This window comes from Peromyscus maniculatus, chromosome 6 (assembly GCF_049852395.1).
Source record: "Peromyscus maniculatus bairdii isolate BWxNUB_F1_BW_parent chromosome 6, HU_Pman_BW_mat_3.1, whole genome shotgun sequence".
Lineage (NCBI taxonomy): Eukaryota > Metazoa > Chordata > Mammalia > Rodentia > Cricetidae > Peromyscus > Peromyscus maniculatus.
In genome coordinates this window covers 103,256,485-103,283,606 of record NC_134857.1, presented here as the reverse complement: position 1 = coordinate 103,283,606, position 27,122 = coordinate 103,256,485, and the positions used below count along the sequence as shown (strand labels likewise).

At 40.2% G+C, this 27,122-nt stretch overlaps 1 protein-coding gene across 3 annotated transcripts in view; it reads left to right on the top strand.

The window, feature by feature from the left end:
- Ndst3 (N-deacetylase and N-sulfotransferase 3) overlaps positions 1-27,122 on the top strand; it is a 163,182-nt gene that overhangs the window by 125,139 nt on the left and 10,921 nt on the right. For 2 of the 3 annotated variants that reach the window (XM_016010102.3, XM_006991883.4), the window contains exons 7-12: positions 1,388-1,570; positions 3,237-3,333; positions 6,681-6,804; positions 10,815-10,989; positions 14,898-15,068; positions 17,055-17,164. In XM_016010102.3, coding sequence (XP_015865588.1) covers positions 1,388-1,570; positions 3,237-3,333; positions 6,681-6,804; positions 10,815-10,989; positions 14,898-15,068; positions 17,055-17,164 — 860 coding nt within the window. Of the gene's footprint in view, positions 1-1,387; positions 1,571-3,236; positions 3,334-6,680; positions 6,805-10,814; positions 10,990-14,897; positions 15,069-17,054; positions 17,165-27,122 lie in introns of those variants that run through there. The other variant, XM_042279830.2, reaches the window with a different exon arrangement.

The following is a 27,122-nucleotide window of genomic DNA, read 5'->3' as shown; positions in this document are numbered from 1 at the left end:
AAACTCTTTCGTCCCTAATTTACTTTTGGTCATGGTGTTTTATCACAGAAATAAAAAACCTAACTAAGAGAGGAGCTAAGTGAAATGCTTTATAAATATTGCCTCAGTTCTTACAAATGAGCTTCAGTTTCAGCAAAGCAACATCGTTAACTAGCTGGTAACTCATTTGAGGTAGCATGACTTTATCAATCCCGGTCCCGTTTTGCTTTTGGTAATTGTGCAAGTAAAAAGGTAGGTGCCCTGCTCCATCACAGTATAGACTGTTATTCGGTGACTGAGTAGTGAACTCAGCTGCATTAGTGCATGAGTCCTAATACACTCAAATTACATATGACATATGCCAGAAATACAGATGTACTACAGCATGTATATTTCTCACTTTCTATCTGATACAGACACTGTTCGGGGAGGTATAATATGTAACTAGGTCTTTCATAAAAAACAAAGCAAAAATTATGACCAGCAACCAACTAGGTTAAAATACATCTTTAATTAGTGTACTTACAAGCAGACCTGAGTTTAATAACCAGAAACACATGCAGGAAGCCTGGCCATGGGGGTACATGCTTGTACTCCCAGTGTGGGAAGGCAGAGACCCAGGGCTCACTAGCTAACTAGCTTCCCTATTGGAAAAATTCCAGTCAAGTAAAAGACCATACCTCAAAGGAAGGCTAGAGGAGGTTAGGCAGCATCTGAGGAATAATACATAAGGTTGGCCTCTGACCTCCACTTGTACATGTGAATCTGTGTGCACACATACAAAGCGGAGGTAGGGGTAACCCAAATCATAATAGACGGGGTAGCTAGAATCATAATAGGCTGCCAGTTGTACATGACTGTAATGTTAACACCCTGAGGGACTGTGAGGTTGGGATCAGCCAGTGGGACCCTGACTCAACAAGAGAGAGAATTGCCACAGACTTGATGCTATTTTAAGAAAAGTAACCAGAAGGATAATTTTTTAAAGCTTCAGTTTTCAGAGTCAAAAATAATAAAAATGATGTGACTCATCAGAGAATTGTATCTGCATTGACAAGCTGGTGACTACTTAAAAGTCACCTTCCAAGTGTCTTGAAACTTCTAAGATCTGTTCAGGAAGAAGGGCTAGAACACAACTGAATAATCATGTTGAGAACTGTAGCTTTTCACACGAATGCCTGGAGACTCTGCCCCATGAAATAAAGGATAGTGATGCTCCATCTTAAGTTGTACAGACCACATTTCCACATATCATGTCAGATATCAGTGTGACTTGTTCTTAGATCTTGATTGAAATCCTTATACAGACCATTTAATTTAAAAAATTAAGTCTAATGTTGGTTAATCATACTGCCCTCTAGTGTTAAAATAACCTATGTTTATGCCAAAGTTCATTTGCCTTTTTCAGATCAGTATTTTCATGACCCATTTGTCTAACTATGGAAATGACCGGCTGGGATTGTATACGTTTGTGAATCTAGCCAATTTTGTGCAGACCTGGACCAACCTGCGTCTTCAGACCTTGCCTCCGGCTCAGCTGGCCCACAAGTATTTTGAGCTCTTTCCTGATCAGAAAGACCCTCTCTGGCAGGTAAAATCAGATCAGTAACTGGTTTAAATAATTAATCCCACAAATGGTTTGTTGTTGTGTGAAGTTATCCAAATGCAAGAATTCAGAGTAAAAGTAAAGCTGTGCATTTGGGAAACATTGAGATTTGAGAAACTACTTCCTACTGGGGTGTAGGCCTATATTTTTGCTTACCACTGAGCCACACTTTCTGTTCCTTTTCCCATTAGAAAGTGTAGCATATTGAGTGTGCGATTCTGTAGGTGGCGATGTTTTCAATCAGGTGTGAGAAACCAATTTTCAGACTGTCATAAGTTGAAAACAGGAAAATGGCAAACAAGTTGTGTGTTAGGCAGTTGGCCCACTGTTCAGTCTTACACATGCACACACACTCACTCTACTTGCACATGACACACACACACACACACACACACACACACACACATCTGTAGTTCCCAGTCCACGTTGGCAGCTCTCTGGAGTAAGCTTGGTGCTGATAGCCTGTGTTAGTTTTTGTTGGTGTCACAAGCCTCGTTTCTTCTCACGTCCTACAAATCACCAAATGTTAGTCACTTGACGCACATACAATTTTCCCACCGATTTCACCCCGTATCTTTAAGCTGAAATCATTATCATTATGAGAGAGTGGTTTAAAACAAAGAGTAGCAACCAAAAGGAGTGCATCACTTTTGTCTTTGCTACATATAAACAAGCTTATTGAACTTCACACACCTATCGTGTTAACTGACCAGAAGGAAAGAGTGGTCCTGTTTGCCCATTCATGGAATAGTACTAAAGAATGCTGTGATCCTTCCCCTTTACATTAATGCATAGACTGTGTCTTAGGAGAAATTGTGCTCTAAATAGTACAACTGTCTTATTTATTAAATAGATCAAAAAATAACCCATGTTCACCTTCATTTTGCACGTCTGCTAAAATTGGGTGCTTTCGGCATCATAGTAAAGTTACAATCTTAGATAAATACCAAATTTTGAAGGTAGCTGGAAGGAATTGACTATCTCTTTAAATTAGTGTGACTTGATCTCTCTCCTCTTGAAGGAAGCTAGGTTACTTAGAATAAAAATAATAATAATAAAGTCCAAGAGAACCTTCGGTAGAGTGACTTAGCGAGCGAATGCTGAGAGCATACCTCCCTTTAGAGCAGTGCTTCTCAGCCTTCCTAATGCTGTGATCCTTTAATGCAGTGCCTCATGGTGTGGTGACCCCAACCATAAAAGTATTTTTGTTGCTGCTTCCTAACTGTGATTTGGCTACTGTGACGAGTTGTAATGGAGGTAGAGGTTTGCCAAAGGGGTTGTGACCCACAGGTTGAGAATCACTGCTGTAGACTAACGGAAAGAATAGTTTCTTCCCAACAAATTTACTACTTTAAGGGGAGAGGGTAACTATAGAATTGCCAGGAGCAGGAAAACATGATCTACTGGGCACTTGGCTGTTTACCTGAAGTCGAACCTCTCCCCTGCCCACCCCCTCACTCTCGACCAAAGGACAGAAAGAAATCCTTCCCGAGCTTTTGTGATGCCACCTCACAGCTTTCAGTTTCCAGAAGAAACCCTGACTTGTCATTCTGTCTCCTTGGGTATATGAAAACGAAGATTGGAGATTCTAGCTCAAAAGTGAATACACACATCCACAAGCATGACATCTCTGTATTCCTCTCCCATACAGAACCCCTGTGATGACAAACGCCACAGAGACATTTGGTCTAAAGAAAAAACCTGCGATCGTTTACCAAAATTCTTGGTAATAGGACCCCAGAAAACTGGTAAGAAATTTTAATATTACTATTAAATAATGTAAAATAACTAGACAGTCAGTCCTTCTGCAGCAGGGCTTTGAGCCTCCTGTAAAGAGAATGAAGCAATAGCACACATCCCAGCATACTCTGATGCAATCTTGTTCAGCTGAATAGCATACTAAAGGCTTTGCCAGGCTCTTTTTAAAAGGAAGGGGGAAAACGGATGTCACTTGAAAGACATAGCAGTCAGTTTGCTAGCAGGTCTTATTTTTTCCCCAAGGCTCTTACACCAGAAGTGTAGTTAACATTTCTAAAATTAAAACTAATTTTGTGTTTAGAAAGTGATTGACAGGATTTACTCAAATGCCAAGAGAGACATGTGTAAGTACCTGGATCTTCACAAGAAATATTCTCCAGAAAAATAGTCTCAACTTTTCAGATACCATTTATATTCTTGCAGAGATGTCTTTTTCTTTTAAGATCCAAAAAATGTTTGACAAGCAGAATTCCTAGACGTAAACAAAACTTTCTGCTATCAAGGTGTTTATTCACACCCAGGAGGAATCCATTGCATACCTTCTTAAATGGGTGTGCAATTTGTTCCCCCATAAACTTCTTGTTTCTGTAAAACTCAGTATTAAAGTGAAGCCCAGTGGAAGTTTTAATGGCAAACATTTGAGCTGCATCTTGCATGATAAATTACTTGGGGCCCTTGGATTCTGGCTTCATAGAAAACAGCCACGAAAACTACCTTGCATGGCAGTCCCTTTTCTTGTCTCTAAAGATAACTTTGAATTCTGTGCAATATCAGCATACTCTGACACTTCATTATGTTTAAAGCCGTTTGCAAATACCAGAGAGCATGCATAAGAGTGGCAGACATCCTTTCTCTGATGTCTTCCCTTGCCCTTTTCCACTGAAAGTCTAAAGATGCTTAGGAAAACATTGAAACTGAAATATCCTCCGTGAACTCCCTCAGTCAGCACATAACCTTGTCATTACTGATCACCTCTGTCTGAACCTCGGCATATCCAGTTTGCATTGGGGCCCTGCAGGATACATTGCTTCTCTTACCGCACCGGATGCAGACACTTTAACATCATGCTTAGGCAGCAGAAGCATTACTAAGCATCCTAAACTCTACTGGGTTTTGAATGTTTATGTTACTATTTGGATATGACATTTGCCTTTGGCATAAAATCATTATAGAAAAAAATGATTGTTCTGTGGAAATTAATTTTTCCCAGGTTTTTTTTTTGAGGTGTAATTTACATCATCTAATAAAATTTACCCATTCTGAATGCTGAATTAGGCAAATATTACATGGCTCTGTTTGGGTGATATTTATGAAACCCTGATAGTTTTTTCTTCCCTAGTAAACAGATTAGGAAGCTAAGACATAGAGTTCAAATAGCTAGTGATGCTGGAAATGCTTGGCCCTAGGATTTGCCCGACTCTTGATCTCTCACTGTGACTTTCAGTTGGGACAGTTCTTCCCCACCCCACACCCCACATAAGTTTTAAAGACTGCTTCACTTTTCTCCTTGTTCTTTAATTTAAAAAAAAAATACGGTCACCAGAACACCAACATAGATACCACAGAGCTCTGTAGAAGTACAAACTCTTGAACCACACCTTAGACCTAACTGAGTCAGAAACCCTGAGATGGGTACAGATGTCTGTGTGAATCAGTCTTATGTGACTTGGCTACAGCCAGAGTTTGAGGGTCAGTGTTGAGTGGAGGTGCTGAAGAACATCTTATCTATCTCAGGTCCTTGCATTTCATCTTCTGGTCTCCTTGGTTGTGGGTAGAGTGCTCTTTGTTTAGCTTAGATACTTGATCTTAGTATACTGCCTCTTTTAATTCATTCTCTAGACAGTCTTGTTGTTGACAGATATTTTAACCACTTTTATACTGTACAGATACTATGTATTGAAGTACAGTTTTAAAGAAAACTGAGTACTAAGAGAACAGCAAATGTTGTAAAAATGGCAGCATGATAGTATTATTGGCAAAATTAGGATGGCAACTTCTGCAAGTGAGATTGCTCTTGCTGTCTTTTGACCTGAAATAAAACTGACAGTGCACGTCCCATTAGATCACATCAGTTAGATCACATGAGTGTGTAGAAAACATAGGGGACATTTGTATTTTAGGAATACTGAATGTATAGACCAGAGATACCTTTATGTGATGATCTTCTAAACACAGTCATAGGTGCAAATAACTCTTTAATCTTGGGCAAACTGAACCCAAACTGCCTTCCTTGCTCCTGGAGTAGCCTGAGCTACATGCTTTTCCTCCTGATTTAGGTGAAAACAACACTAGCTTTACACCATTAAAAATGGCACTGTTACTCCCAAACTATGTGAGTACCTGTGATATCCCATTCTGTGTCCAATAAATGTAAATTTTATGTGAATGGCCCTAAAAAGAACACCACTTCTTCTTAAATTTAATGGAGCAATTTAAATGATTTTTGATCATTTGTTGTGTGTAGGTAAACTCAAGCTTATGCAAACTTGTTAAAAGATTAAATTCTTAATTAGCTTTCACAGGCCTCAGGAAGAACATTATATCAAAGTTTATATTATATCAAACAAGTATCAGTTTGGGTAATGAAATATATTCAATATTGATATAGTTCACTTATATTTTTAATTTAAAAAATCCAGTTATAGGATGTCTTTTTTCTTTTTATTTTTTGTTTATTCTTCTCTCATATACTACATCCTGACCACAGCCGACCCCCTCTGCTCCACCCAGTCCCCCACCTACTTCCCCTCTCCCCCGGATCTGCTGTTCCTCTGTTTCCCTTCAGAAAAGAGCATGCCATAACAAGATGCATTAAGACTAGGCACAAACCTTCATATCAAGACTGGATGAGGGAACCCAGTAGGAGGAAAGGGGTCCGAAGAGCAGATGAAAGAGTCAGAGACACCCCCACTCCTGCTGTTAGGAATCCCACAGATACCCCAAGCTAAACAACCACAGCATGTATGCAGAGAATATAGGATGTCTTTTAGCATCAGAGAAAATCTGTGAAATAGATGAAGCGATGATTTTTTTTTTCCTTTAAGAAAACTGCAATAAAGAAAAGCTAACAGCCGAAGTCACAGATCAAACCTGTGACTTAGCTGACATCAAAAGCCAGTTTCCCAGCATTTGGCTGGGGACTCCCCTCTCACTGCGCTATCTCCATTGGTAAGAAGGCGCCTCCCATTAGCTGCAGGTGGTCTGTTCGGTTGCCTGGGAGTACATCAAAAGAGTCTGCCTGGATCATTATGATATTGCGTTTATTAGTGACTGAAATACTAGAAGTGAGTAACTGTCTTTTCCACTCGTTGATCTCCAACCCTTGCTGTCATTTCAGGTACCACTGCCTTGTGTCTGTTCCTGATTATGCATCCTTCCATCCTTAGTAACTCCCCCAGCCCAAAATCCTTTGAGGAGGTACAGTTCTTTAATAGAAATAACTACCACAGGGGGATTGATTGGTAAGATGGGTTACTAGTATAAATCTAAAAGTATATGTACCGTGCACAGTATAAACTTGGTGCTAATATTTAGAAACCCAGAAATTTGTGACCACAGATAAAATTCATGCTGCACATCTTAGAAATTGGTTGGCCAGCATAAAGAAGCACAAAAGGCTTTCCAGTTAATGGGAGGTCTTCTTGCCTCAGGAGACCCACGTATCAGTTGGCATTAGTTATCTTTGAAGGTAATTGCAGATGTGCATTTGTAGAAATAGGGTAAGCCCCAGGAATGTCACTCTGCCCTTGTGCACCTTTTATAAAGTGATGCTGTGGTCAGAATATATCATTTCCTATCATGTTTCAATGAAAAGGCAAAAAAGTAACTAAAAGTAGAAATGTATGTATGTTTTATGAATAGTGAAAGCTGGTTTTAAAGATATCAAAAAAGTAATTTTATTCTTCGAATTAAAATTAAAATATGTTAATATCTGAAGAAAATGATAAACATTAGAAATAATAATATAGATATAAACAAGCTATATAAAAATATGTTAAAATGGGTGATAGAAAATAACTTGTTGAGCATAAGATGTGTTAGAAGTGCTCTCTATTGATGTCAATGTTGAACACCTTGGGAAACAGCGCATCCTCCCAGAGCACAGAAATAATCTCCTTGCATTCACTGTAGAGTAGACATGAGCACAAGCTTCTGTGGTCAGGCTGGTTGCATGATCTCAGTTTGCTAAGGATCAGCTATCTCAAGAGGTCCTTATGGGTAATCTGTAAAAACTAAGGAGGTGAGTGTCATTTGAGCATCTACAGAAGTTGTATCCTAATTGTCCTGTAGTTCATGGCCTATTCTTCCACACAGTGTCATATATTAACTAATTGTGTGGTGTTAAATAAACTAACTACTTCAACCTCAGTAACCACTCTCTCCAGTAGAATAGAACATTGACAGTAGGACAAAATTAGGGCAAAAAAAAAACTTCTTTAGGAGTAAATACTAGTAAAATCCTTGGCATTACTGGAACTTAAGAATAATCAATTTTGTTATAAATTATATCAAACAAAACCTTTTTGATCATAAGCTAGTAATGTTTATCAAAACTGTAATAAAAATTAAAATTTCTTCAAATAGCGTACAAGAAGTTGACACAAATAACTAAGCATAACTCACTAGGAGCAAGGGTGTAGCTCAGTAGTAAGTGTTGCCTGGTATGTGCAGGGCCTGGGTACATCTCCAACACTGCAAAACATAAGTAAATAAATGAAGAATGCATCGTAGATCTAAATACAGCTCACCAAGAGTACCCCAAATACTTTTGATTGACAAATTACACATTATAAAAGGCAATTTATGCAAATAATAGATAATGGTAACTGCAAATGTCATTTTATAGCTATAATTACAGCTTTGCTCCCAACAGCATCAGGTGTGTTCCCAGGCAGACTGCCTGGGTTCCTTGTGAAGCCTCACCCCATCGGATGTGATTTGGGGGTTTTGATTCCACAGCCTGAAGACTATATGCCCTCAGAGTTCTGGAACCGTTTTAACAATTCGTTTAAGTACACTTAATTAATCTAGTGTGGATTGGCTTTTGTTTTAAGATCTGGATAAAACCCGGACTGCCTTAACTGACAGGTAGTCTAAGTATACAAAGAAGGTGCAACAAATAGAGCAAGTGAAAAATTTAAAATTCCATCTTTGACGAAATAGCCAGAACCTGCAGTGAGAAAGTCTCAGGAAAATATCTGGCTTACTCATGCATGTAAGTTTTATGCTTCGTGATTTAACGCTGTTTTTAATGTAAGGGCTGTAGTGGAGAGCTAGAATTGGTGTAGACAGCCAAAGACCCCTGTTAGCATTTGGAACCTCAACTGTTATTGCCTGGCTTTGAGTACAATCAACTGAAAAGTCTTAGGATCAGATCTTGGAAAAGATGTCTCAGTAAAAAAAGTACTTGTTAGGGGATGGAAAGAGAAGGAACCCTGAGGGCTTGCAGGCCAGCAGTCTAGCAAAATGGCCAGTTACAGGTCCAGCGAAGGAACCTGTCTCAAATTTAAAAAAGAAAAAAGTGGAGAATAATAGAGAAAGCACCCAGCATCAAGTTCTGACCTCCACATATGCATGCAGGGGTAAGCACATACACACACACACACACACACACACACACACACACACACACACACATAAAAAAAAAAAAATTAAGAGATCCAGTGTCAATGCAAATCACAAATAAATATACAGTGCTACAAAAAGTACATCTTTTGAATTATTTTTCTCTTGGTGCTGAAGTCTTATTCTCTTCGGAAGTCTGAAAGCTTGAGGGGCCTGCATTCATGTGTAACCCCTGAAGTCACTATAATGGGCTTGCTGATCCTTTGGCTGTCCTGAATATTTAGCCTCCAGGAGTGACACTCCTGGGGGAAATTCCAGGTCTCCATCTGGAAATGTGGACCAGTATTTGCTAGTTTACTAATCAAACATTTCTCAAGTGTCTGCACCTTTGAACTCCTAGAGAATATGACAATGTGGGCAAACGAAATGGCTGGTTTTCTGTGCAAACCTCTCAGTCTAGGGAAGATCACCAGCGGAGGGCCAACATTCGGGATGACTTTAAGGGATTTTCAGAGCCTGAATTGTTACAGAGGTAAAAGACAGATGGAAAAGTGGGACGTCTTTCAATGTTAAAAGCTGTCTACTGTCAGCACCTCTGTCCATTCTACTCATCAGTTTTTGGATGCTTTTTCAGAAGAAGCAGGTTTGAAATAAGCTTGTAGCAAATAGGGTCAGACACTCATGGAAATCCTAGCCCCTCCAAGCAGTATAAGCTCCAAAATGAGAAAGCCAAGATGTGGCACTTCTGTAAATAGAATGTACACCGCAAGAGACAGCAGGTCAAATGCCCCTCAAATGTTTTCATGTCTCTTTCCTCTGAAAGGGAGCCGAATGGCCTGCACAGAAGGGCAGTTCCTGGAACACACAGCAAGATTTTGTTTTTCTAGGTGTGGAGATGTCTCTGTGACCTCAGTTATACTTTGTTTTGTGATAACAGCTGGAATCCTAGCAGAAACCCAGCCAGGTTAAAAGGCAATGTCACATGAAAGAATCATGTGACCTTTCGGGTGAAATGAAGCCCGCTATAAACTGAAGCCATTGTGTGAATGTTGATGACTCCTGTTGAGTAATTTTTGAACTGTCCCCATCCTGAAGGGGTGGTGGCTTGGGAGGTGAAGGGAGGAGGGGAGCAGAGTGAGGCCATTATTATACAATGTATACAAATTCAATTTTAAACAAAAGCCCTTACTGCTATGGAAATCTGGATTATCACAAGCTGGTGTTGTTAGGCTGACCTTTGCGTCAGTGGAACATTAGCAGATGTCTACATTTCTATGCTTGGACCAGCAGGTGTTACTGGGTTCACACTCCTGGTGATTTGACTTCTCATAACCAGGAAATATTGATAAGATTTTGTAGTAAATTATGAAGAGAAACAGCATAACATTGTGTTTTAAGAGGAAACAAATGGACGGTGTTTACAACAGACACTTTCTGTGCTTTGACACTCGTGATTAAACATACCCACCAGACCCAGTGGTGGGAGTGATATTTGTCTACTGTGAGGGCAAAAAAACTATCTTGTATGAATTTTTCTGAGTGTCTTTTAACTAAATGTAGCCTCTCTTCCCTCACATTCTCTTTGGTCTGGGGTCTCTGTGCTGGGTTCCATGTTTCCGTGCATTCTGCCAGGAGCTACAGTTTGATTTTTGTTCCTCTAGCTTTACTTCCCCATAACATTTTTTTTTTCCTGCAATTAAGCAAAACAAAACATATTGTGTAGGAGAACACTGCTGGTGTTTTGAATGTGTTTCCTTTGCCTACTGGAGGAACAACTGCCGTAGAGAAAATCTTGGTTGTCAGTTTTTTAAGGGACAGATGAATTTTTGTTGGCCGCATTTAATGTCTTCAGTCACCAGCACATAAACGTGAGAGGCTCGTTTTGAAGAAAGATACTCCTTTCTAGGTACATGGATTTCTTCCCAGTCCCATCTAATGTCACCAGTGACTTTCTGTTTGAGAAGAGTGCCAATTACTTCCATTCAGAGGAAGCTCCTAAAAGGGCTGCTTCTCTAGTCCCCAAAGCCAAGATCATCACCATACTCATTGATCCATCGGACCGAGCATACTCCTGGTACCAGGTAAGGAGAAAATATGCCCAGCCGAGAGGAGGAGAGTATGCACAGTGGAGGGTCATTCCTGAAAAACTGTTACCTCCATTTGGAGGGCAGATCTTCTTTGAATGGGTGCATATGTGGTTCCACATGCAGCGCTCTCTCTCTCTCTCTCTCTCTCTCTCTCTCTCTCTCTCTCTCTGTGTGTGTGTGTGTGTGTGTGTGTGTGTGTGTGTGTGTGTGTGTGTGTGTTTGTGTGTGTGTGTGAGTGTGTGGCAAAGGTCAGCCACGGATGTTATTTCTCTGGAGGTTTGTGAGACAGGGTCTCTTGATGAGCACTGAGACTCACTGGTTAAGCCCTACAGACTGTCCACTGAGCGTCAGGGATCTGCCAGCCTCTGGCTCCCAAGCACTGAGATTATAAGCATATACCACCACATCCGGCTTTGTATATGAGTTCTGAGGATGAAACTCAGGTAGGTCCTGACAGTTACAAAGCAAGCCATCTGCCAGCTGAATTGTCTCCCCAGTCCCAACATCTCAGATTTGAATAGACAAGAAGACCTACTAGTTCACTGATGCCTGCAGCAAGTAGATTCTTGGTTTCCCAGAAGAAACAAACACGATCAGGGATTTTTTAAATTTTCTTTAATTTGATAACTTTACTTAAGAAAAGTATTAGCGTCATGAATTGCAATTGAAAAAATGTAATAAAATATTACATGTTTTTGTATATACATGTGTATGTTTATAAATTTGCATTTTAAAGTAATTGTAACAATTTAAAATAATTTTTCTTCAAACACATGCATAAAGTACAAAGCACTAGCTAATTTTTATCCAGGTTTTATAGGTTATAAGGGTTCTTTGACAACTCTACATTATGTTTCAAAAGCAGCAATAGAGGATGTGCAAAGGGGTGAACATGGCCATGTTCACTGAGACTGCTGACCCCAGCCCCAAAGTCTCTCAAGTGACTGCTTCTACTGAAAAAGGGATAGGGTGGCAAAGCATATGCAGAATCCTGCACCCCTCAAAGCCCAGCCTGTCTAAACAGCTCCATGCCATCTTCATGGTGCTTATTGTCATTTTGTCTCTAATGTTCGTTAGAACTTAGCAAAGAATCACTTACTTTGAGATAATTTAATGCACTCTCAGTGAGTCTTTACAATGCCCAGTGATATTTTAATCACCTGATAAAAAGCAGACAAAGTTTAAGCATACACACACAACAAAATTGATGTGTTTAATCACTACGAGTCTTTAGTTAACCTTCTCAGTTCTGTAATTTGGTTTGGTTTGGTTTTTTTGAGACAGGGACCTGTGTATCCCAACTGGCCTGGAATTTGCTTTTTGGCAGAGGATGACTTAACTCTTGATCTCTCTGTCTTCACCTCCCAAGTACTGGGATGACAGGTGTGCACTACCATGGCTAGGTGATCATTTTTAAGTACGTTCTTAATGCTCATATATTCCTCTACTCATCAAAGAATTGTAATCTTTGCCAAGTATTGTTTGAAAAGTGATTTGAGTTAATAAGTGTTAATACCGCTTTTGGTATGGTGGAGAAATAACATGTGTAAATAAGCATAAAAACTAGAAAAATGTAAATAGTGTACAGACTCATTCGGTGATAAAGCCTAACTTAAAACCAAGTTAGATTTATTAGTAGAGTTGGAGCATTGAAAGAACCATTGGGCAGTCTTTAAGGAAGGATTTGTAAGAGTAAAATAGGTAAAAATTCAACTGGAGTGCTTTAACAGTACACATGGAGCTATGTGTAAAGGGGGCATCAACAGGGCAGGGCAGAAACAGAGGCCAATGTTCTATTTCCCTGGAAACTGCAATGTTAAGATAAATGTAGAAAGTCATGTTTACAAAAACTTGTATCTGAGATTCTGCAGGTGGGTTAGACATAAGGTTCATCCCCTGTGTTCTAAGTGGCCCACGCAGTTCAGAGCCTCCAACATGAGTTGGTGTTATACTGTTGTTGCTGTGATTTCAGACACCTAACTTCTTTCGTTTTTAAGATTTATTTTAAACTATATGTACGTGTGTCAGTGTATAGGTATGTATGTGCATGTGAGTACAGGTGCCCAAAGAGGCCAAAAGAGGGTATTGGATCCCCTGGAGCTAGGCTTACAAGTGGCTGTGAGTTGGCTGGCATGGGTGCTAAGGATTGAACTTGGGTCCTGTGCCACTCAAGAGTGCTTGCTCTTGACCACTGAGCCATCTCTACAGTCCCCAATAGCTAACTTCTCGACAGTTATGCTATTAGAGAATAAAGTGTTCCAAAGCGACAAATCCTTTTCTGTTTAGCAAAAACAGTTACTCCAGGTTCACAAGTAGAAGGACATGTTGTGAGATGGCTCAGTGACAGGGACTGGGAGCAGGGTCACAGGAAGGGATAGACCTTAGGGAGGCAACTGTAAAGATCATCTACACAAGAGGGCATGGAGCCATCCTGGAGAGAGAAGATCACAGAAATCCAGATCCTCACATCAATTGTTTATGACAGACCCAGAGACATCTCTCAAGCCAAAATATACATAAAATTACAAGTTGACAGATTTTATTTTCTGCCATCTACTTTTTCCAAAAAGTATCTGGGGAAAAGGAAGAAATGCACCTTGATTGGCTCAAAAGAAAAGCAGATAATTGGAGCTTGGCAACTGAACCACTTAGGCCCTGAAAATTGGGTATACACACACACACACACACACACACACACACACACACACACACACACACACACACACACACAAAGGCTCCAAGACTTTGAACTAACAAAACTTCATAAATATTGCAAATACATCACTCCATGGTGGACGGACAGAGGCTGGCAGAGGCTGCAGTGCAGTAACCAGGATTCCAGTGGCAGCAGATTCACTCTCCAACTAGATGTGGTGAACAGCCACAGACTGAGTGCTTATTGATCGCTTTAAGGAAAACATGATTGTCTTGAGCCCATGGACCTGAGACGGAGCCATTAGGAAACATTTTCATATTTCAGTTGCTGCTGTCTACATTTTCTTATTCTGGTTCACCACAAAGGTTGCCATTAGATGAAAGAACCTTGGCTTTTAGATGCTGGGTAATGTATGGCAGAGTCTGTAGCTCTCACATCATGTGCATGCCAGAGTTTGTATTAGTCTCTCCATTTAAAGTGGCCAGTAAGAGCTTTCTAATCAAAATCTATCTTAAGGGTCGGATTAGCAGGGTGCTTTTATATTAGAGATATCTAGTGAGCATGATCTTTGGTTAGATTATGGGCTGGCAAAGAACAAGAATGCAGGTTTTAAAAGTTTACTTTCAGAATAAAATGTATAAACTGAGGGAAAACTGGTAACATTGGTTAAGAAGCCCTATCAACAGTAATTCAGCCTCTCCTACCTACATTTCTAAACAGTACAATCTCACTGTAGCGCAAATTCTAATCGATCTTAATAATAAAAACCCAGAATCAGATATCAGGGTGAAAGCTGAAAGATCAGAGAAGCAGAGCAGCCAGCCACAAGAAAGACTTCTTACCTCTACCAAATCCTCAGACTGAAAGGGCTGAGCTCCTGTTTCCACCTTGCCTTATCACTTCCTCTCTCCGCCCAGCCATATCACTTCCTGTTTCTTCCTCCAAAGTGCTGAAATTAAAGGTGTGTGCCACCACTGCCTGGCCTCTATGGTTAACTAGTGGCTAGCTCTGCCCTCTGATCTCCAGGCAAGCTTTGTTAGAGCAAAAACAGAATATCACCACATCTCACCAATATCTTAACTTTAAACTTTGATGCTCCAAGCAGTTTCATCTTTCATTAATTTCAAAACAACTGTCCAGTAGTGTGGCAGCCCTTGCTTTAGGTTTGAGACTTTCCAAAAAATTGGGTTTTAATTATTTACGCCTATATTTCAAGTTAATTTAATTATCCACCTTCTCATCGTAGCATCAGCGATCCCATGAAGACCCTGCAGCTCTGAAGTTCAGCTTCTATGAAGTGATCTCTGCTGGGCCCCATGCACCCTGGGAACTTCGAACCCTGCAGAAGAGGTGCTTGGTCCCGGGGTGGTATGCCAGCCACATTGAGAGATGGCTTATTTATTTCCCGCCCTTTCAGGTATGAAGCAACCAGGATTTACAGCTTGTAACAATCTCATTAAGTGGATGGCTTTGCCTCAGACTCAGCTAAAACATTGCTAAGTTTCATCCTTTAGTTGCAGATAATGATTCTGGCAGAGAAAAACAGGCAGAAGTCAGAAAATGGGTTAACTTTCTAAGGGTATCTCAGGATAATTCTCCCTGATCATTTGTTGGCATTAGCATGCTGTCTCTGACTGTGCAGAAAATGAGAAGCTTCAGCTCACTAAGCCCTGTTCTGACATGAATAAAGCCTGATGAAAGGGGATGTCTTCACCAAACAGACAGACGTCATTTTGTTTAATGAAGTGCCTTGATTTCTCTTCTGAAACACTTTGCTGAAGTCATCCATGAGTCCTGTTCCTCTCATTCCTTGCTTTCTCTCTTTTGCTTGGCATCATCTTTCATAGACACCCACTTGTCCCACCTCTGGATTGTATAAGCAGCCAAGTGACATCAGAAGTGAGGTCTGTGGGTCTACAGCCATGTGTCCAAAGTGATGGCTATAACAACTTACAGCTAATTAAACATATTACAGTTAAATAAAACAAAAAACTCTGCTCATCTTCGTTAGGTATGTGTGAAAGCTGAGTAACTTCATGTTAGGTGTAGCTGTCTGTCCATATCATGGTAAAGTTCTATTGAATATCAGTGTAGACTAACTAAAAACACTGGAAACAGGGCTTCCACAAAGTTGTGTGACAGAGACTATGACTTCCATCATGGCCTACTGTCACTTTGTCTTGCTGGGTTATCTTCCACCACTCACCAGAGAAACAAATTCTTTCCCATGGTTTCTTTTGTGTTTGGCTTTCTTGTTATTGTTCACCTTTGTTTCTTGAGGCAGGGTCTCACTCCATAGCACAGACTGACTTCATGTCCACAAAAGCCTCCCAAGTGCTGGTATTATAGATGTGGTCCCTGTTAGATTCTTCTTTATATATTATTTTTATTATGTGCATATGTCTGTGTGGATGTATGTCACATGTGTGTGGATTCCCACAGAGGCCAGAAGATGGCATTAGGACACAGGGAACTGGAGTTACAGGAGGTTGTGAACCACCTTATGTGGGTTCCAGGAACTGACCCCTGGCACGCTACAGCAGGATTATGCATTCTTAACCACTAAACCATGTCTTCATTCCCTTCCACTTCACTTCTTTCGTTGATGTTTTTCAAAGCAGGGTTTCTCTGTGTACCTCTGGCCATACTGGAACTCACTCTGTAGACCAGGCTGGCCTCAAACACAGAAATCCGCCTGCCTCTGCCTCCTGAGTGATGGGATTAAAGGTGTGTGCTGCCACCACCTGGCCCTATTCATTTCTTGAGCAGCGTTCTGCCCGTGTTCAGGTCTCTGGAAATCTTGCCTACTTCCTCATCGATTATCAAAGGATTTCTCAAATGCTGCTCCTGAATGGAACTGGGAGGTGATAGGTCTCTACCTCATTATACCTAAGCTTATTATAACCTTTCTGTTTGGGAGGTGAGGCCAGAGCAAGGAGGTGATGGTGACTGCTGCTTTAGGCACAGAATCTCACACTTCCTGGCCTTAAACTCACGATCTTCCTGACTTGGTCTCTTGAGTCTAGGATTTGAGGTATGAACCAACTTTCTGACTTAACTGAAATCTTTCTTCTACCCTGCAGTGTTCTGTGCCAGCATGAGTGATGCCACCCTTGTATTGTGGTCTCACAGTCACATTCCTAAGCCCACTTTCTCCCCATTACTGTTTATTACTGTTTTCATATCATTTCCCTCACTCTCAGATAATATCAGAATACTTAATTAGCATGACTTATTTATAAGTCATTAATGAAAAATGACTTGATTAGCAGCTCCAAATAGTGTGTGCATATCCCCAAGGGTGGTGCCAGAATAAGTATAAGAATTTTGTTATTATACAGTTGCCACATGTTTTTTCAACATCTGTGTCTTTTTTCCCCTTATTATTACTTTGGTGATTTAGTTGCTCATTATCGATGGGCAGCAGCTAAGAACTGACCCAGCAACAGTGATGGATGAAGTCCAGAAGTTTCTAGGAGTCTCGCCTCATTATAATTACTCTGAAGCTTTAACGTAAGTTTATATTCTAAATGGTTTATTGAAGTTTCCGGAAGGAACTAAATGTAAATAAATTATCACTGGATAATATGATTGGCTGGCTAGTGGCTCTTTGGACACTGACTATCTTCTAGGTTACTCTAGAAAATACTCTCCAATTGAGAAAGAACATTTAGACAGTGTAACAAAGAAATGTCCCAAGTCTTCTTGATTCTAAGCTAGGCAGATTTCCCCTAGAAGGAACATGGAGAAAAAAAAAAACAGTTGTGGCTCATTAAACTAACGAGGAACCTTAGAAGAGGCTGCTTGAAATAAGTAGGTGTGCTGGCTAGTTTTATGTCAACTTGACACAAGCTAGAGTCGTCTGAAAGGAGGGAACCTCAATTGAGAAAAATGCCTCTGTAAGATCCAACTGTAAGGCATTTTCTTAATTATTGATTATGGGGGCAGGTCCAGCCGATTGTGGGTGGTGCCATCCTTGGGCTGGTGGTCCTGGATTCTATAAGAAAACAGGCTGAGCAAGCCATGATGAGTAAGCCAGTAAGCAATACCCCTCCATGGCCTCTACATCAGCTCTTGCCTCTAGGTTCCTACTGTATTTGAGTTCCTGTTCTGACTTACTTTGATAATGAACTATGATGTAGAAGAGTGAGCCAAATAAATCCTCCCATCCCCCATAAGCCAAATAAACCCTTCCCTCCTCCATATGCCAAATAAACCCTTTCCTTGCTTTGGTCATGGTGTTTTGTCATAGCAATAGTAGTCCTAACTAAGACAGTGGGTGAGAGCAAAGCCCACTTAACTGGTGGTATTGGGACATCTTGGGGACATGAAGACATGACTGGCAAGGTTTATGAACTGACCTTTGTGTGACTTTAGCAAGAAACGCCCAGTGGTTGACTGGATGGGGTGGCACTGTTATGAGCCTAGGCATGCTCCTTTCTCTTGCTCGTCTTTACCCACTGTGACTCTTACCCTGCCGTCTTCCTTCAGCGTTATATGCTCGTTTGGGTTTGGTTTGTTGGGGATTTTTTTTGGTTTGGGGGGTTGCTACCTTTTGCTGTTTTTCTCAAGTAGCTGACTGGAAACTAGGACTAAGGAGAGGAAAGAAGACCATCAATGTTAAGGAAGTATTTGCTCTTATACTGTGTCCATGCCTTGAAGTTTGTACCCAGTGTCTTTCTTACATCGCCCTGGTCCTCCCTCTGCAATCAGTCATGAGGGCTGTGCTTGCTCCCATCTCAACCGAGCAACTCAGCAGAGGTACCGAGGTGGACTGACTACAAACCGTATTCTCACTATGTATTTCTTTAATTCTATGATTGGGGGTTGAGTCTTAAAGAAACTATAGTGTGAAATATCTCTACTGTTCTTTTCTTAAAATATATCATTTTATTAATTTGAGAATCCCATGCAATATCTTTAAATCATATTCACCTCCCCACTCCTCCTCCTAACTCCTTCCATATCCATCCCACTGCAGCATCCCCCTTCATACTTTTCTCTTTCCCTCCACATTTAATATCATCATCACCATCACCATCACATCATCATCATCATCATCGTATTAATTTCTTTGGCCATGTCACCCCTTCCTCCAACTCCTCCCAAATAAAACTCAGTTCTATAAACCATCTGGTTTTGCTTCTGCTGTTACATTCTATTCCATAACAATTTAGAAAGTGAGGAAAAGGTTTCTTTTTCCTTTCAGCCTCCCTTGCAGTAAAGAGTTGGTAGAAAAACATCAAATACTGCTTACATCAGGTACCAACTGCATGTAAAGACTTCTGGCTTAGAGGCCAAAGGATACTGTAACTCGAGAGTTTTGAGCTTTCTTCCCAGGAGTCTCTTACTTTGCAGTTACCATTCACATGCTGGGCTAGTTTTTTATGCTCCTAGTCCATCCAGTTTTGTGGAGTTTTAGTTCAATGATTGATAGACTCTAGCTTTAAGTATTTAACATTCAACTTAACCTTAAAGAAAGCAGAGTGCTTTTAGTTTTCAGTTAGAGATTCAAGTCCACCTTCTGCTCTCTGCCTTAAGTATCTCTCTGAAAAGGAAGCTTTTGTTGTCCAAACGATTTCCTATTTCAAGTTGGCTTATCATTGTATGTTTTTATAGGGTATCTGGGAAAGCATTGTGTTGCAGAGAATAGGAGTAAAGTCGTCTATACAGACATGATTTCTTTTTCCTGTAACATGGTCCTTGACCTGCATGCTGTGTGTTTGTCCTCTCTGCATCCTGCTCAGCAGAAAGCTTTTTTATTCATCTCCATTGCTGGAAAAGGCAATGTGAACTCGAGAGAATGAATATCAAAGGGACATACCATATACAAAGAACGGCAGGTCACTGTGTACCGGGAATGTAGCTAGCTAAAATTACCCATTATGCGATTCTCTTACCTGGCTGGGGAAAGTAGCAGGGTAAGAGAGGTGTAATCTGTGAAAGCAGTTTCTGGTCCAGCAGGGCTGCCCGAGCTGTCGCCTTGCTGACATAGATAATGGACTTCCAGGCTGTTTCTGTCCCCATTTTCTCGTCAGTCATTGACTGGCCTGACACACCATGTAAAAACCAAATGTGCACTTGCTGTAAGGTGTTTGGACAATACGTTTCATTGTCCTTGCTTTGAAATGCCCTCTCCTCACCCCATGCCCTTCTCTGTTATTTATCTGGGTCCTGTCCTAACAATCCCTTCCACCTATCAGAGTAATGACTCAACAGCTCTATGACCCCACAGCTGTTTTCCCAGTGCTTTGAAAACATGGCCTACCATAAAGACATGCATCTCAGCACCTTAACACAACTCCCAAGAGACTATTCAGTGTATACTTTAGCATTGTTTATTATTTTCCTACTAATAATAGCAAAGATTATTTCTTTTTGTACTAAAAAGGAACAAAAAGAAATATTTTTGTTAGCCATAAGCAATTGTAGCACTCCAACACTTAGCATTTCTAGGTGCCCTCTTGTAGATACGCAGAAGATTGAAGTTATTATCACCACTGCATTTTTCTTAAAGTTCTCTATAGATGTAGTAAGCTATAAACCGCATCAATGTTGACACGCAGTGCAGTAGGGGAATAGGAGGCAGTCTGTACAACGTGGCATGCAGGAACATTCCCAAAAGGCTCTATGCGGATTATCTTCAGTAGAGCTAACTCTAGTATCAAAAGTACTTTCCAAGAGGAATGGCCAAAAAAACCTCGACAATCGAGATTATTTCTTTCCACAACTGCTGAGGAAAGTGTTTAAGAATTCTAAATTTCACACAGAACCACCAGATAATATATGATATTTTAACTGTCGTGATGGGCCTCTAATTTATTTTTTTAAATTTGATTCTCTTGGTGAGTTTGTGATTTGAAATAAACAGTATAAACCTAAAATAATATAACTAGGAATTATCTGATTGGATCGTTGTATAGCTCTTGTATGTACAGACCATTGTACAGCCCTTGTTTAACGTAAGCTTAACCCTAACCTTTGAAAGCATTGCTGTAGTGATGCTGCTACGTAAACTGTGTTACAGAGTGTAGGAAGCTGACTAGTCATTTGATAGAAAAGAGGGATAACAATGCCCAGACACAGATCATGCTAATTCACGTAAACCAAAATAAAAAATATCAACTTTTAATTTTGCTGTATATCTGTGGTAGGTTGTATGTAATTGGCCCCCATAATTTCATAGGGAGTGGCACTATTAGGAGGTGTGCCTTTGTTGGAGTGGATATGGCCTTGTTGGAAGAAGTGTGTCACTCTTGGGGCGAACTTTAAGGTTTCTTATGCTCAAAATACTACCCAGTGTCTCAGTCAAATTCCTCTTGCCTGCAAGATGTACATCTCTCAGCTACTACAGCACTACATCTGTCTGCATGCTGCCATGCTCCCCGACATGATGATAATGAACTGAACCTCTGAACTGTAAGTGAGCCATCCCAATTAAATGTTTTCTTTATAAGTGTTGCCGTGGTCATAATGTTTCTTCATAGCAATAAAAACTCAAACTAAGACAATATCCATTCAGAATTATTACTGGTCAACAGATGTCTTCACTTTCAAAATGCTAACCTTGCAGATCATTTCTCAGTCAGGGTCATACTTTTTCAGATTAATGAAACCAGATTGTGTTTTATGAATATTTAATACTAATGCACTTTGAAAATGTCAATAGTGAGCAAAGAAAATGGAAGGCGAGAGACTGACATAGTCTGTAATTATCTTTTGTTTTGCTGTGTTTTCTGGTTGAGGCTTGGCTGACTCACAAGGGAATTTTGAACCCTCTTGATAATTTGGAAAAACTTCTATTATCTCTTTAATTACAGCCAAGTTAATATTGGCCAGGAAGTCCCCCCAAATCACTGCTGATAAGCCTATGTAAAATTTGCCACGTTAAAACTGCTAAAAATTAGTAGTGATAAGAACTACAATTTGTTGGCTTTCTGGCTATCTATAAGAGAGTACCTAGAAAATGCTAAGGGTTGGCAAGAAAACAGGAAGCCCACTCCAATTGGTTATAATATATTCATAAATATTTATATGAGATGCAAACACACAGTTATTTACTGGGTATCAAACACCATTGTTAGTTTCTTTCTCTTCTTATTGAAAATAGACTTTTTTTTCTTATAATATATTCTGACTAGGTTTCCCCTCCCATAACTCCTCCCAGATCCTGCCCACCTTCCCACCCACTCAAATCCATACCCTTTCTTGTTCTTTCTTATTAGAAAACAAGCAGGCATACAAAAATAAATAAGCAAATATTATGATGATAGTACAAAATAAAAACAAACCTGAAAGGACAAAATAAGCAAATGGACAGATTTTTAAAAGAAGCCAAAGGAAAAAAAAGCACAAGAAACATATAAATAGACACAGAGACATACATCCATTTATAGAGAAATCCCATAAAGACACAGAATCAGAAACCATAGTATATAAGCAAAACACCTGTAGGTTAAAACATTTTAAAATGCCAGACAAAGCATTATGAAACAAAAAAAATCCTCCAAAAGTACCACCAAGTTCCTTCTTGTGTTGATCACTACAGCTGGATCTGGGGCCTGCCCTTAAGTGTGGTTTGTATACCCAGTGAGACTCCATTGGAGAAAATTAATTTTTCCTTTGTAAGCAGTTGTCATTTGGAGATAAGATTCGGGTTGTGGATGGGGTTGTGTGTCCACACCTCCTCTCAAGCACTAGGGCAGCATCTGACTTGAGTTTGCTGCCATAGTCTCTGTGAGTTCATATGTGCATCAGTCCTGTTGTGTGTAGAAGGCTTTGTTTCCTTGATGTCTTTCACCTTCATTGGCTTACAGTCTCTCTGTCTCTTCTACATCAGAATTCCCTGAATCCTCAGAGAAGAGATTTAATGGAGACCTCCCATTTAGGGAAGAATGTTCCAAGGGTCTCTCACTCTCTGCATTTTGTTCAATTGTGAGTCTCTGTTTTCATCTACTGCAGAAAGAAGCTTCTCTGATAATAGCTGACCAAGACTTTGTTATATAAGTATAGCAGAATATTATCAGGAGTTATTTATTGCTACATTCCTTTAGCAGAACAATAATATTTGGTTTTCACCTGGTACATGGTTTATCTGCTCTCAGATTCTTGGCCATCCAAGCAGTGCTGGACATGGGTTCCATCTGAAGTGAACCTTAGATCTAATCAGATAGTGATTGGTTACTCCCACGAATTTTGTGCCACTGCTGGACCAGTGTATCTTGCAGGAAAGTCACCATTGTAAATCAAAGGGTTTATAGCTAAGCTGGTGTTTATCTTTCTCCTCTGGTAGCATGCACAGTAACTTCAGGACCATGAACATTAGTCAGAAGGGGTGAAGGCTCCAAATAGGCACTAGCTCAACTTATTCTGAGTTCGATGAGTTGTGCAGGTGTTATCTTCAGTAATAGAGCCTTATCATCAGTTTGTAGAGAGCAACCAATAGCTTTAACAATTGTCTGGGTTGTTTGGAGTCTCCCATAAAGCCCCTTTGGCCAACAACTCAATTAGATGTAACCCATTCCTGGCACTGGAGGTTTCAGTTGGTGGCAAGAGAGGTCTAGGGGCTTTGCCTCGCCTATTACTTGGTGATTCTATTTAGAATTCTTTCACATATGTGTATATTTTAAGAAGCTTCTATTGTAGTGGGTTTCTATATAGCCCCTTAACTAACACTCTCCATAATTTCTCCCTAACCACTCTCTTCCTTCCCACTCTGTTTGATCTCCATTCCAGCCCCTTCCCCTTCCATCCATATTTATCTATTCTATTTCCCTTTCCTAGGAGAGCCTTCCCCACTTCCTAGTCCTTTACTCTATACCTAACCTCTCTGGTTATTTGGATTATAGCCTGCTTAACAAAGGCTTAGCATCTACATAAAAACAAATATATATTATATTTGTCTTATGGGGTTTGGGTTACCTTACTCGGGGTGATTTTTTTCTAGCACCACCCATTTTCTTGTAAATTTAATGATTTCATTTTTAATGACAAAGCAATAGTCCATTGTGTAAATGTATAATTTCTTTATCCATTCATCCATTGATGCACAACTAGGCTGTTTCCGATTTCTGACTATTATGAATAGACCATCAGTTAATATGGTTGAGCAAATGTCTCTGTAGTAGGATGTGGGAGTCCTTTGGGTAAATGCCCAAGAATAGTATAGCTGGACCTTGAAGTAGACTGATTCCCATCTTCCTGCTTGAAGTAGATTGATTCCCATCTTCCTGAGGAACCACCATACTGAATTCCATAGTGATTGTTCAAGTTTGCACTCCCACTAGCAATGGATGAGTGGTTCCCTTACTCCACATCCTCACCAAAATGAGCTGTGATTTGTTTTATTGATCTTGGCCATTCTGACTGGTATGGTGAAATCTCAAAATGGTTTTGATTTGGATTTCCCTGATGACTAAGGATGTTGACCATATATTTAAGTGTTTCTCAGCCATTTGTGTTTCTTTTTTTGAGAATGCTCTCAAAAAATGTTTAGATCTGTGTCCCATTGTGGGGGTCCAGCTCCTACTTTTTTTTTTTTTTTTTTTTTGGTTTTTCGAGACAGGGTTTCTCTGTGTAGCTTTGCGCCTTTCCTGGAGCTCACTTGGTAGCCCAGGCTGGCCTCGAACTCACAGCGATCCGCCTGGCTCTGCCTCCCGAGTGCTGGGATTAAAGGCGTGCGCCACCACCGCCCGGCTCAGCTCCTACTTTTTGAAGGGTGCTTAGGTGGAGGAGAGAGGAATGAGGAAATATCAGATAGAAAGAGAGACCTAGCAGACAAGAAGAAAGACAAAAACACAGGATAGCTTTGGTGCAGGGGGAGCTGGATCAATACAACAGCTTCACCCTTTATTGAAAAGGACTTTTTATAATATGCCAAGAGGAAGAGCAAAAGACCTCCACCCTTGCAAGATCAAAGTACACCATAGTGCAGACACTTCCAAACACCTGGTAACATGCCGGTGATCAAACCGTTTGTTATGCAACCCTGCTGGGAAAAACAAGCTCAGATTCTCTGACCCTGAGTAAGTTCTCCCTAGGAAGCCTCTGTGGGCTTCCACACTCCATTAGTTCTACTTTTTAGACATAAAAACTAAAGCACAGAAAAAGTAAGCCAAAAGTCACCCAACAAGTGAGTTGGGAAGTCAGGATTGAAAATCAGTTATTGGAATGTACACTTCCCATCTTTAAGCTCTTCCAAGATGTTTAAATCAGAGAAAACCAATACTATGCCTCTCTCCTAATGTATAGCACACCTCCTGACTTTAAAACTGAAATCTGGGCCAGCAAGATGCCTCCCTGGATGTAGACTCTTTCCCCAAAGTCTGACAACCTGCGTTTGGTCCCCAGATCCCTCAGGGTAGAAAGAAAGAGCTAACTGCCACAAGCTGTCTTCTGAGCACCACATATGTGCTTGGCATGTATGTGCACACAACACAAAGATGTGTGTGTAAGCTATACATATAATGTAGAAACTATGTTTTTTTTTAATCTGGAAACTTAAGGTGAGATTTTTGTATTTTATTAATTCGTTGAGACGTTCATGTCATGTATTTGGTCATATTCACCCCTCCTCTTCCCACTCCTCCCATGTCTACCTTCATCTCCCTACCCACTGAATGTTGAGATTTCTCTCTTTCTTTCCTTTTCTTTTCTTTCTTTTTATTTCCTTAAAATCCAGTTTGTGTTGCCCTACTACTCCTGGGAATGCTGCCTGCTCTGGAATGTGGTCAAGAGATTTGACATGCCACTTTCCACATGAACATGTAACCAGAAAGATACAAATTAAAATCACATTGAGATACCACTCAATGCCAAAGGATGGCTGTCCTTCAAAGGACAAACCAAATGGACATGGACCCAAAAGATAATACCAAATGTTGGCAATAATTAGGGGAATTTTTAAATTTTGTTTAAAATTTAAAGCTGGCATAATACATAGCCCCTTTGGTGAGTAGTTTTGTAGTTTCTTGAAAATTAAACACAATTTCACCAACAGCTCAACTTTGCTGGGAGGAATCTATCTCAAGATAAATAAAAACCTAAGTCAATTAAAAATTTGTAAGTAAACATTTATAGAAGCATTATTCATTACATGTAAAAGCAAGAAATGATCTAAATACCTATCACCTGGTAAATGGATTGATTTGGCATATCCATGCGGGGGGGGGGGGGGGCGGAGGTGGAATATCAATAAATGATGAAGTTAGACTTAGATGCATAACATAGACCCATAATTTAAGTACTTGGAAGCTGAGGCAGGAGGAATGGTGTGAGTTTAAGACCAGCCTGACCTGTATTGCGTGTATCAGACTGTCCTGGACTACATAACAAGACCATGTCTCAAGAGAAAACAGAATAGAATGAAATCAAGGATTGTCTAAGAAGGGTTGAGTTTGAGTTTCAGTTTTTGTGAGGCAATAAAAATGTTCTGAAACTATGATAATTTCATAGTCATTGGATTGTACATCTAACATTCAAGTATTAGTATATTTAAACATATCTTGCAAAGGTTAATACATATGTATCCTGTTCTTGTTCTGTATTCATAACATAAATGTTATGTTATGCCCCTTTGAAAAAAACAAAATTTGATTTTGAAAGCCCATCTGCTGTAGTTTCACATGGAAATGCAATTGCAGTTTGAAGATATTTCAGACACACTTTCTAAGTGTCCCCTGAATATTCTCTGTCATTCATCTATCCAAGGTGAACTGTGTTTTTACTAATGCAGAATGTTAAGGACTATTATTCTCCTTGGAGAATCTTCTTCTCCTGAGCCGTCTACTTTATTATGTCCACATGTCCCCAGGTGATTTTCTTCACAAGCTTACAAGCATTTTTATCCTCTCTAACTTTACTCTTTAATTCAAGTTTATTAAAAACTATCATATACATGACTCTGGGGACACAGCATGGGGTACTTTTGACTCCACTGTGGGGCACCCTCAAGGTCAAACACTAAGCAATATATTATACTTCTTCCAAAGGCTCATTTCCTGAAAGCCTTGGAAGGAGGGACCCAGCTATAAAATGGCTACAAGTGCCTACATTAAAAAGGCCAATGTTCCCTCAGACACAGTGGTCCTGGGGTTCTTCTTACAGGGAAGACCATTACTGCTTTTTTAAATAGATGTAAAGACAGCTTTCTCCATCTTCTGTCAAACCGGTTCACTTAGGCTCTGAAATATGTTATGTCCTCAGCCCTACAAGGACCTTCCTCAACAGCAATCCCTTTGTTTTCCTCTGTGACTGTTGATGGTGAGCAATCAAACCTGATGATTCCTCAGGCCCCCTGGAAAGCAGACACAGTGGCTTGACTTCTTCCTCTACACTCAGGCCACTAACTTAAACATGTACATGCTGCCTTAGGTGGTGGTTACAAACAACCCCCTCCTGTAACTAACACACACACACACACACACACACACACACACACACACACACACACACACACATTTTTCCCTCAGTA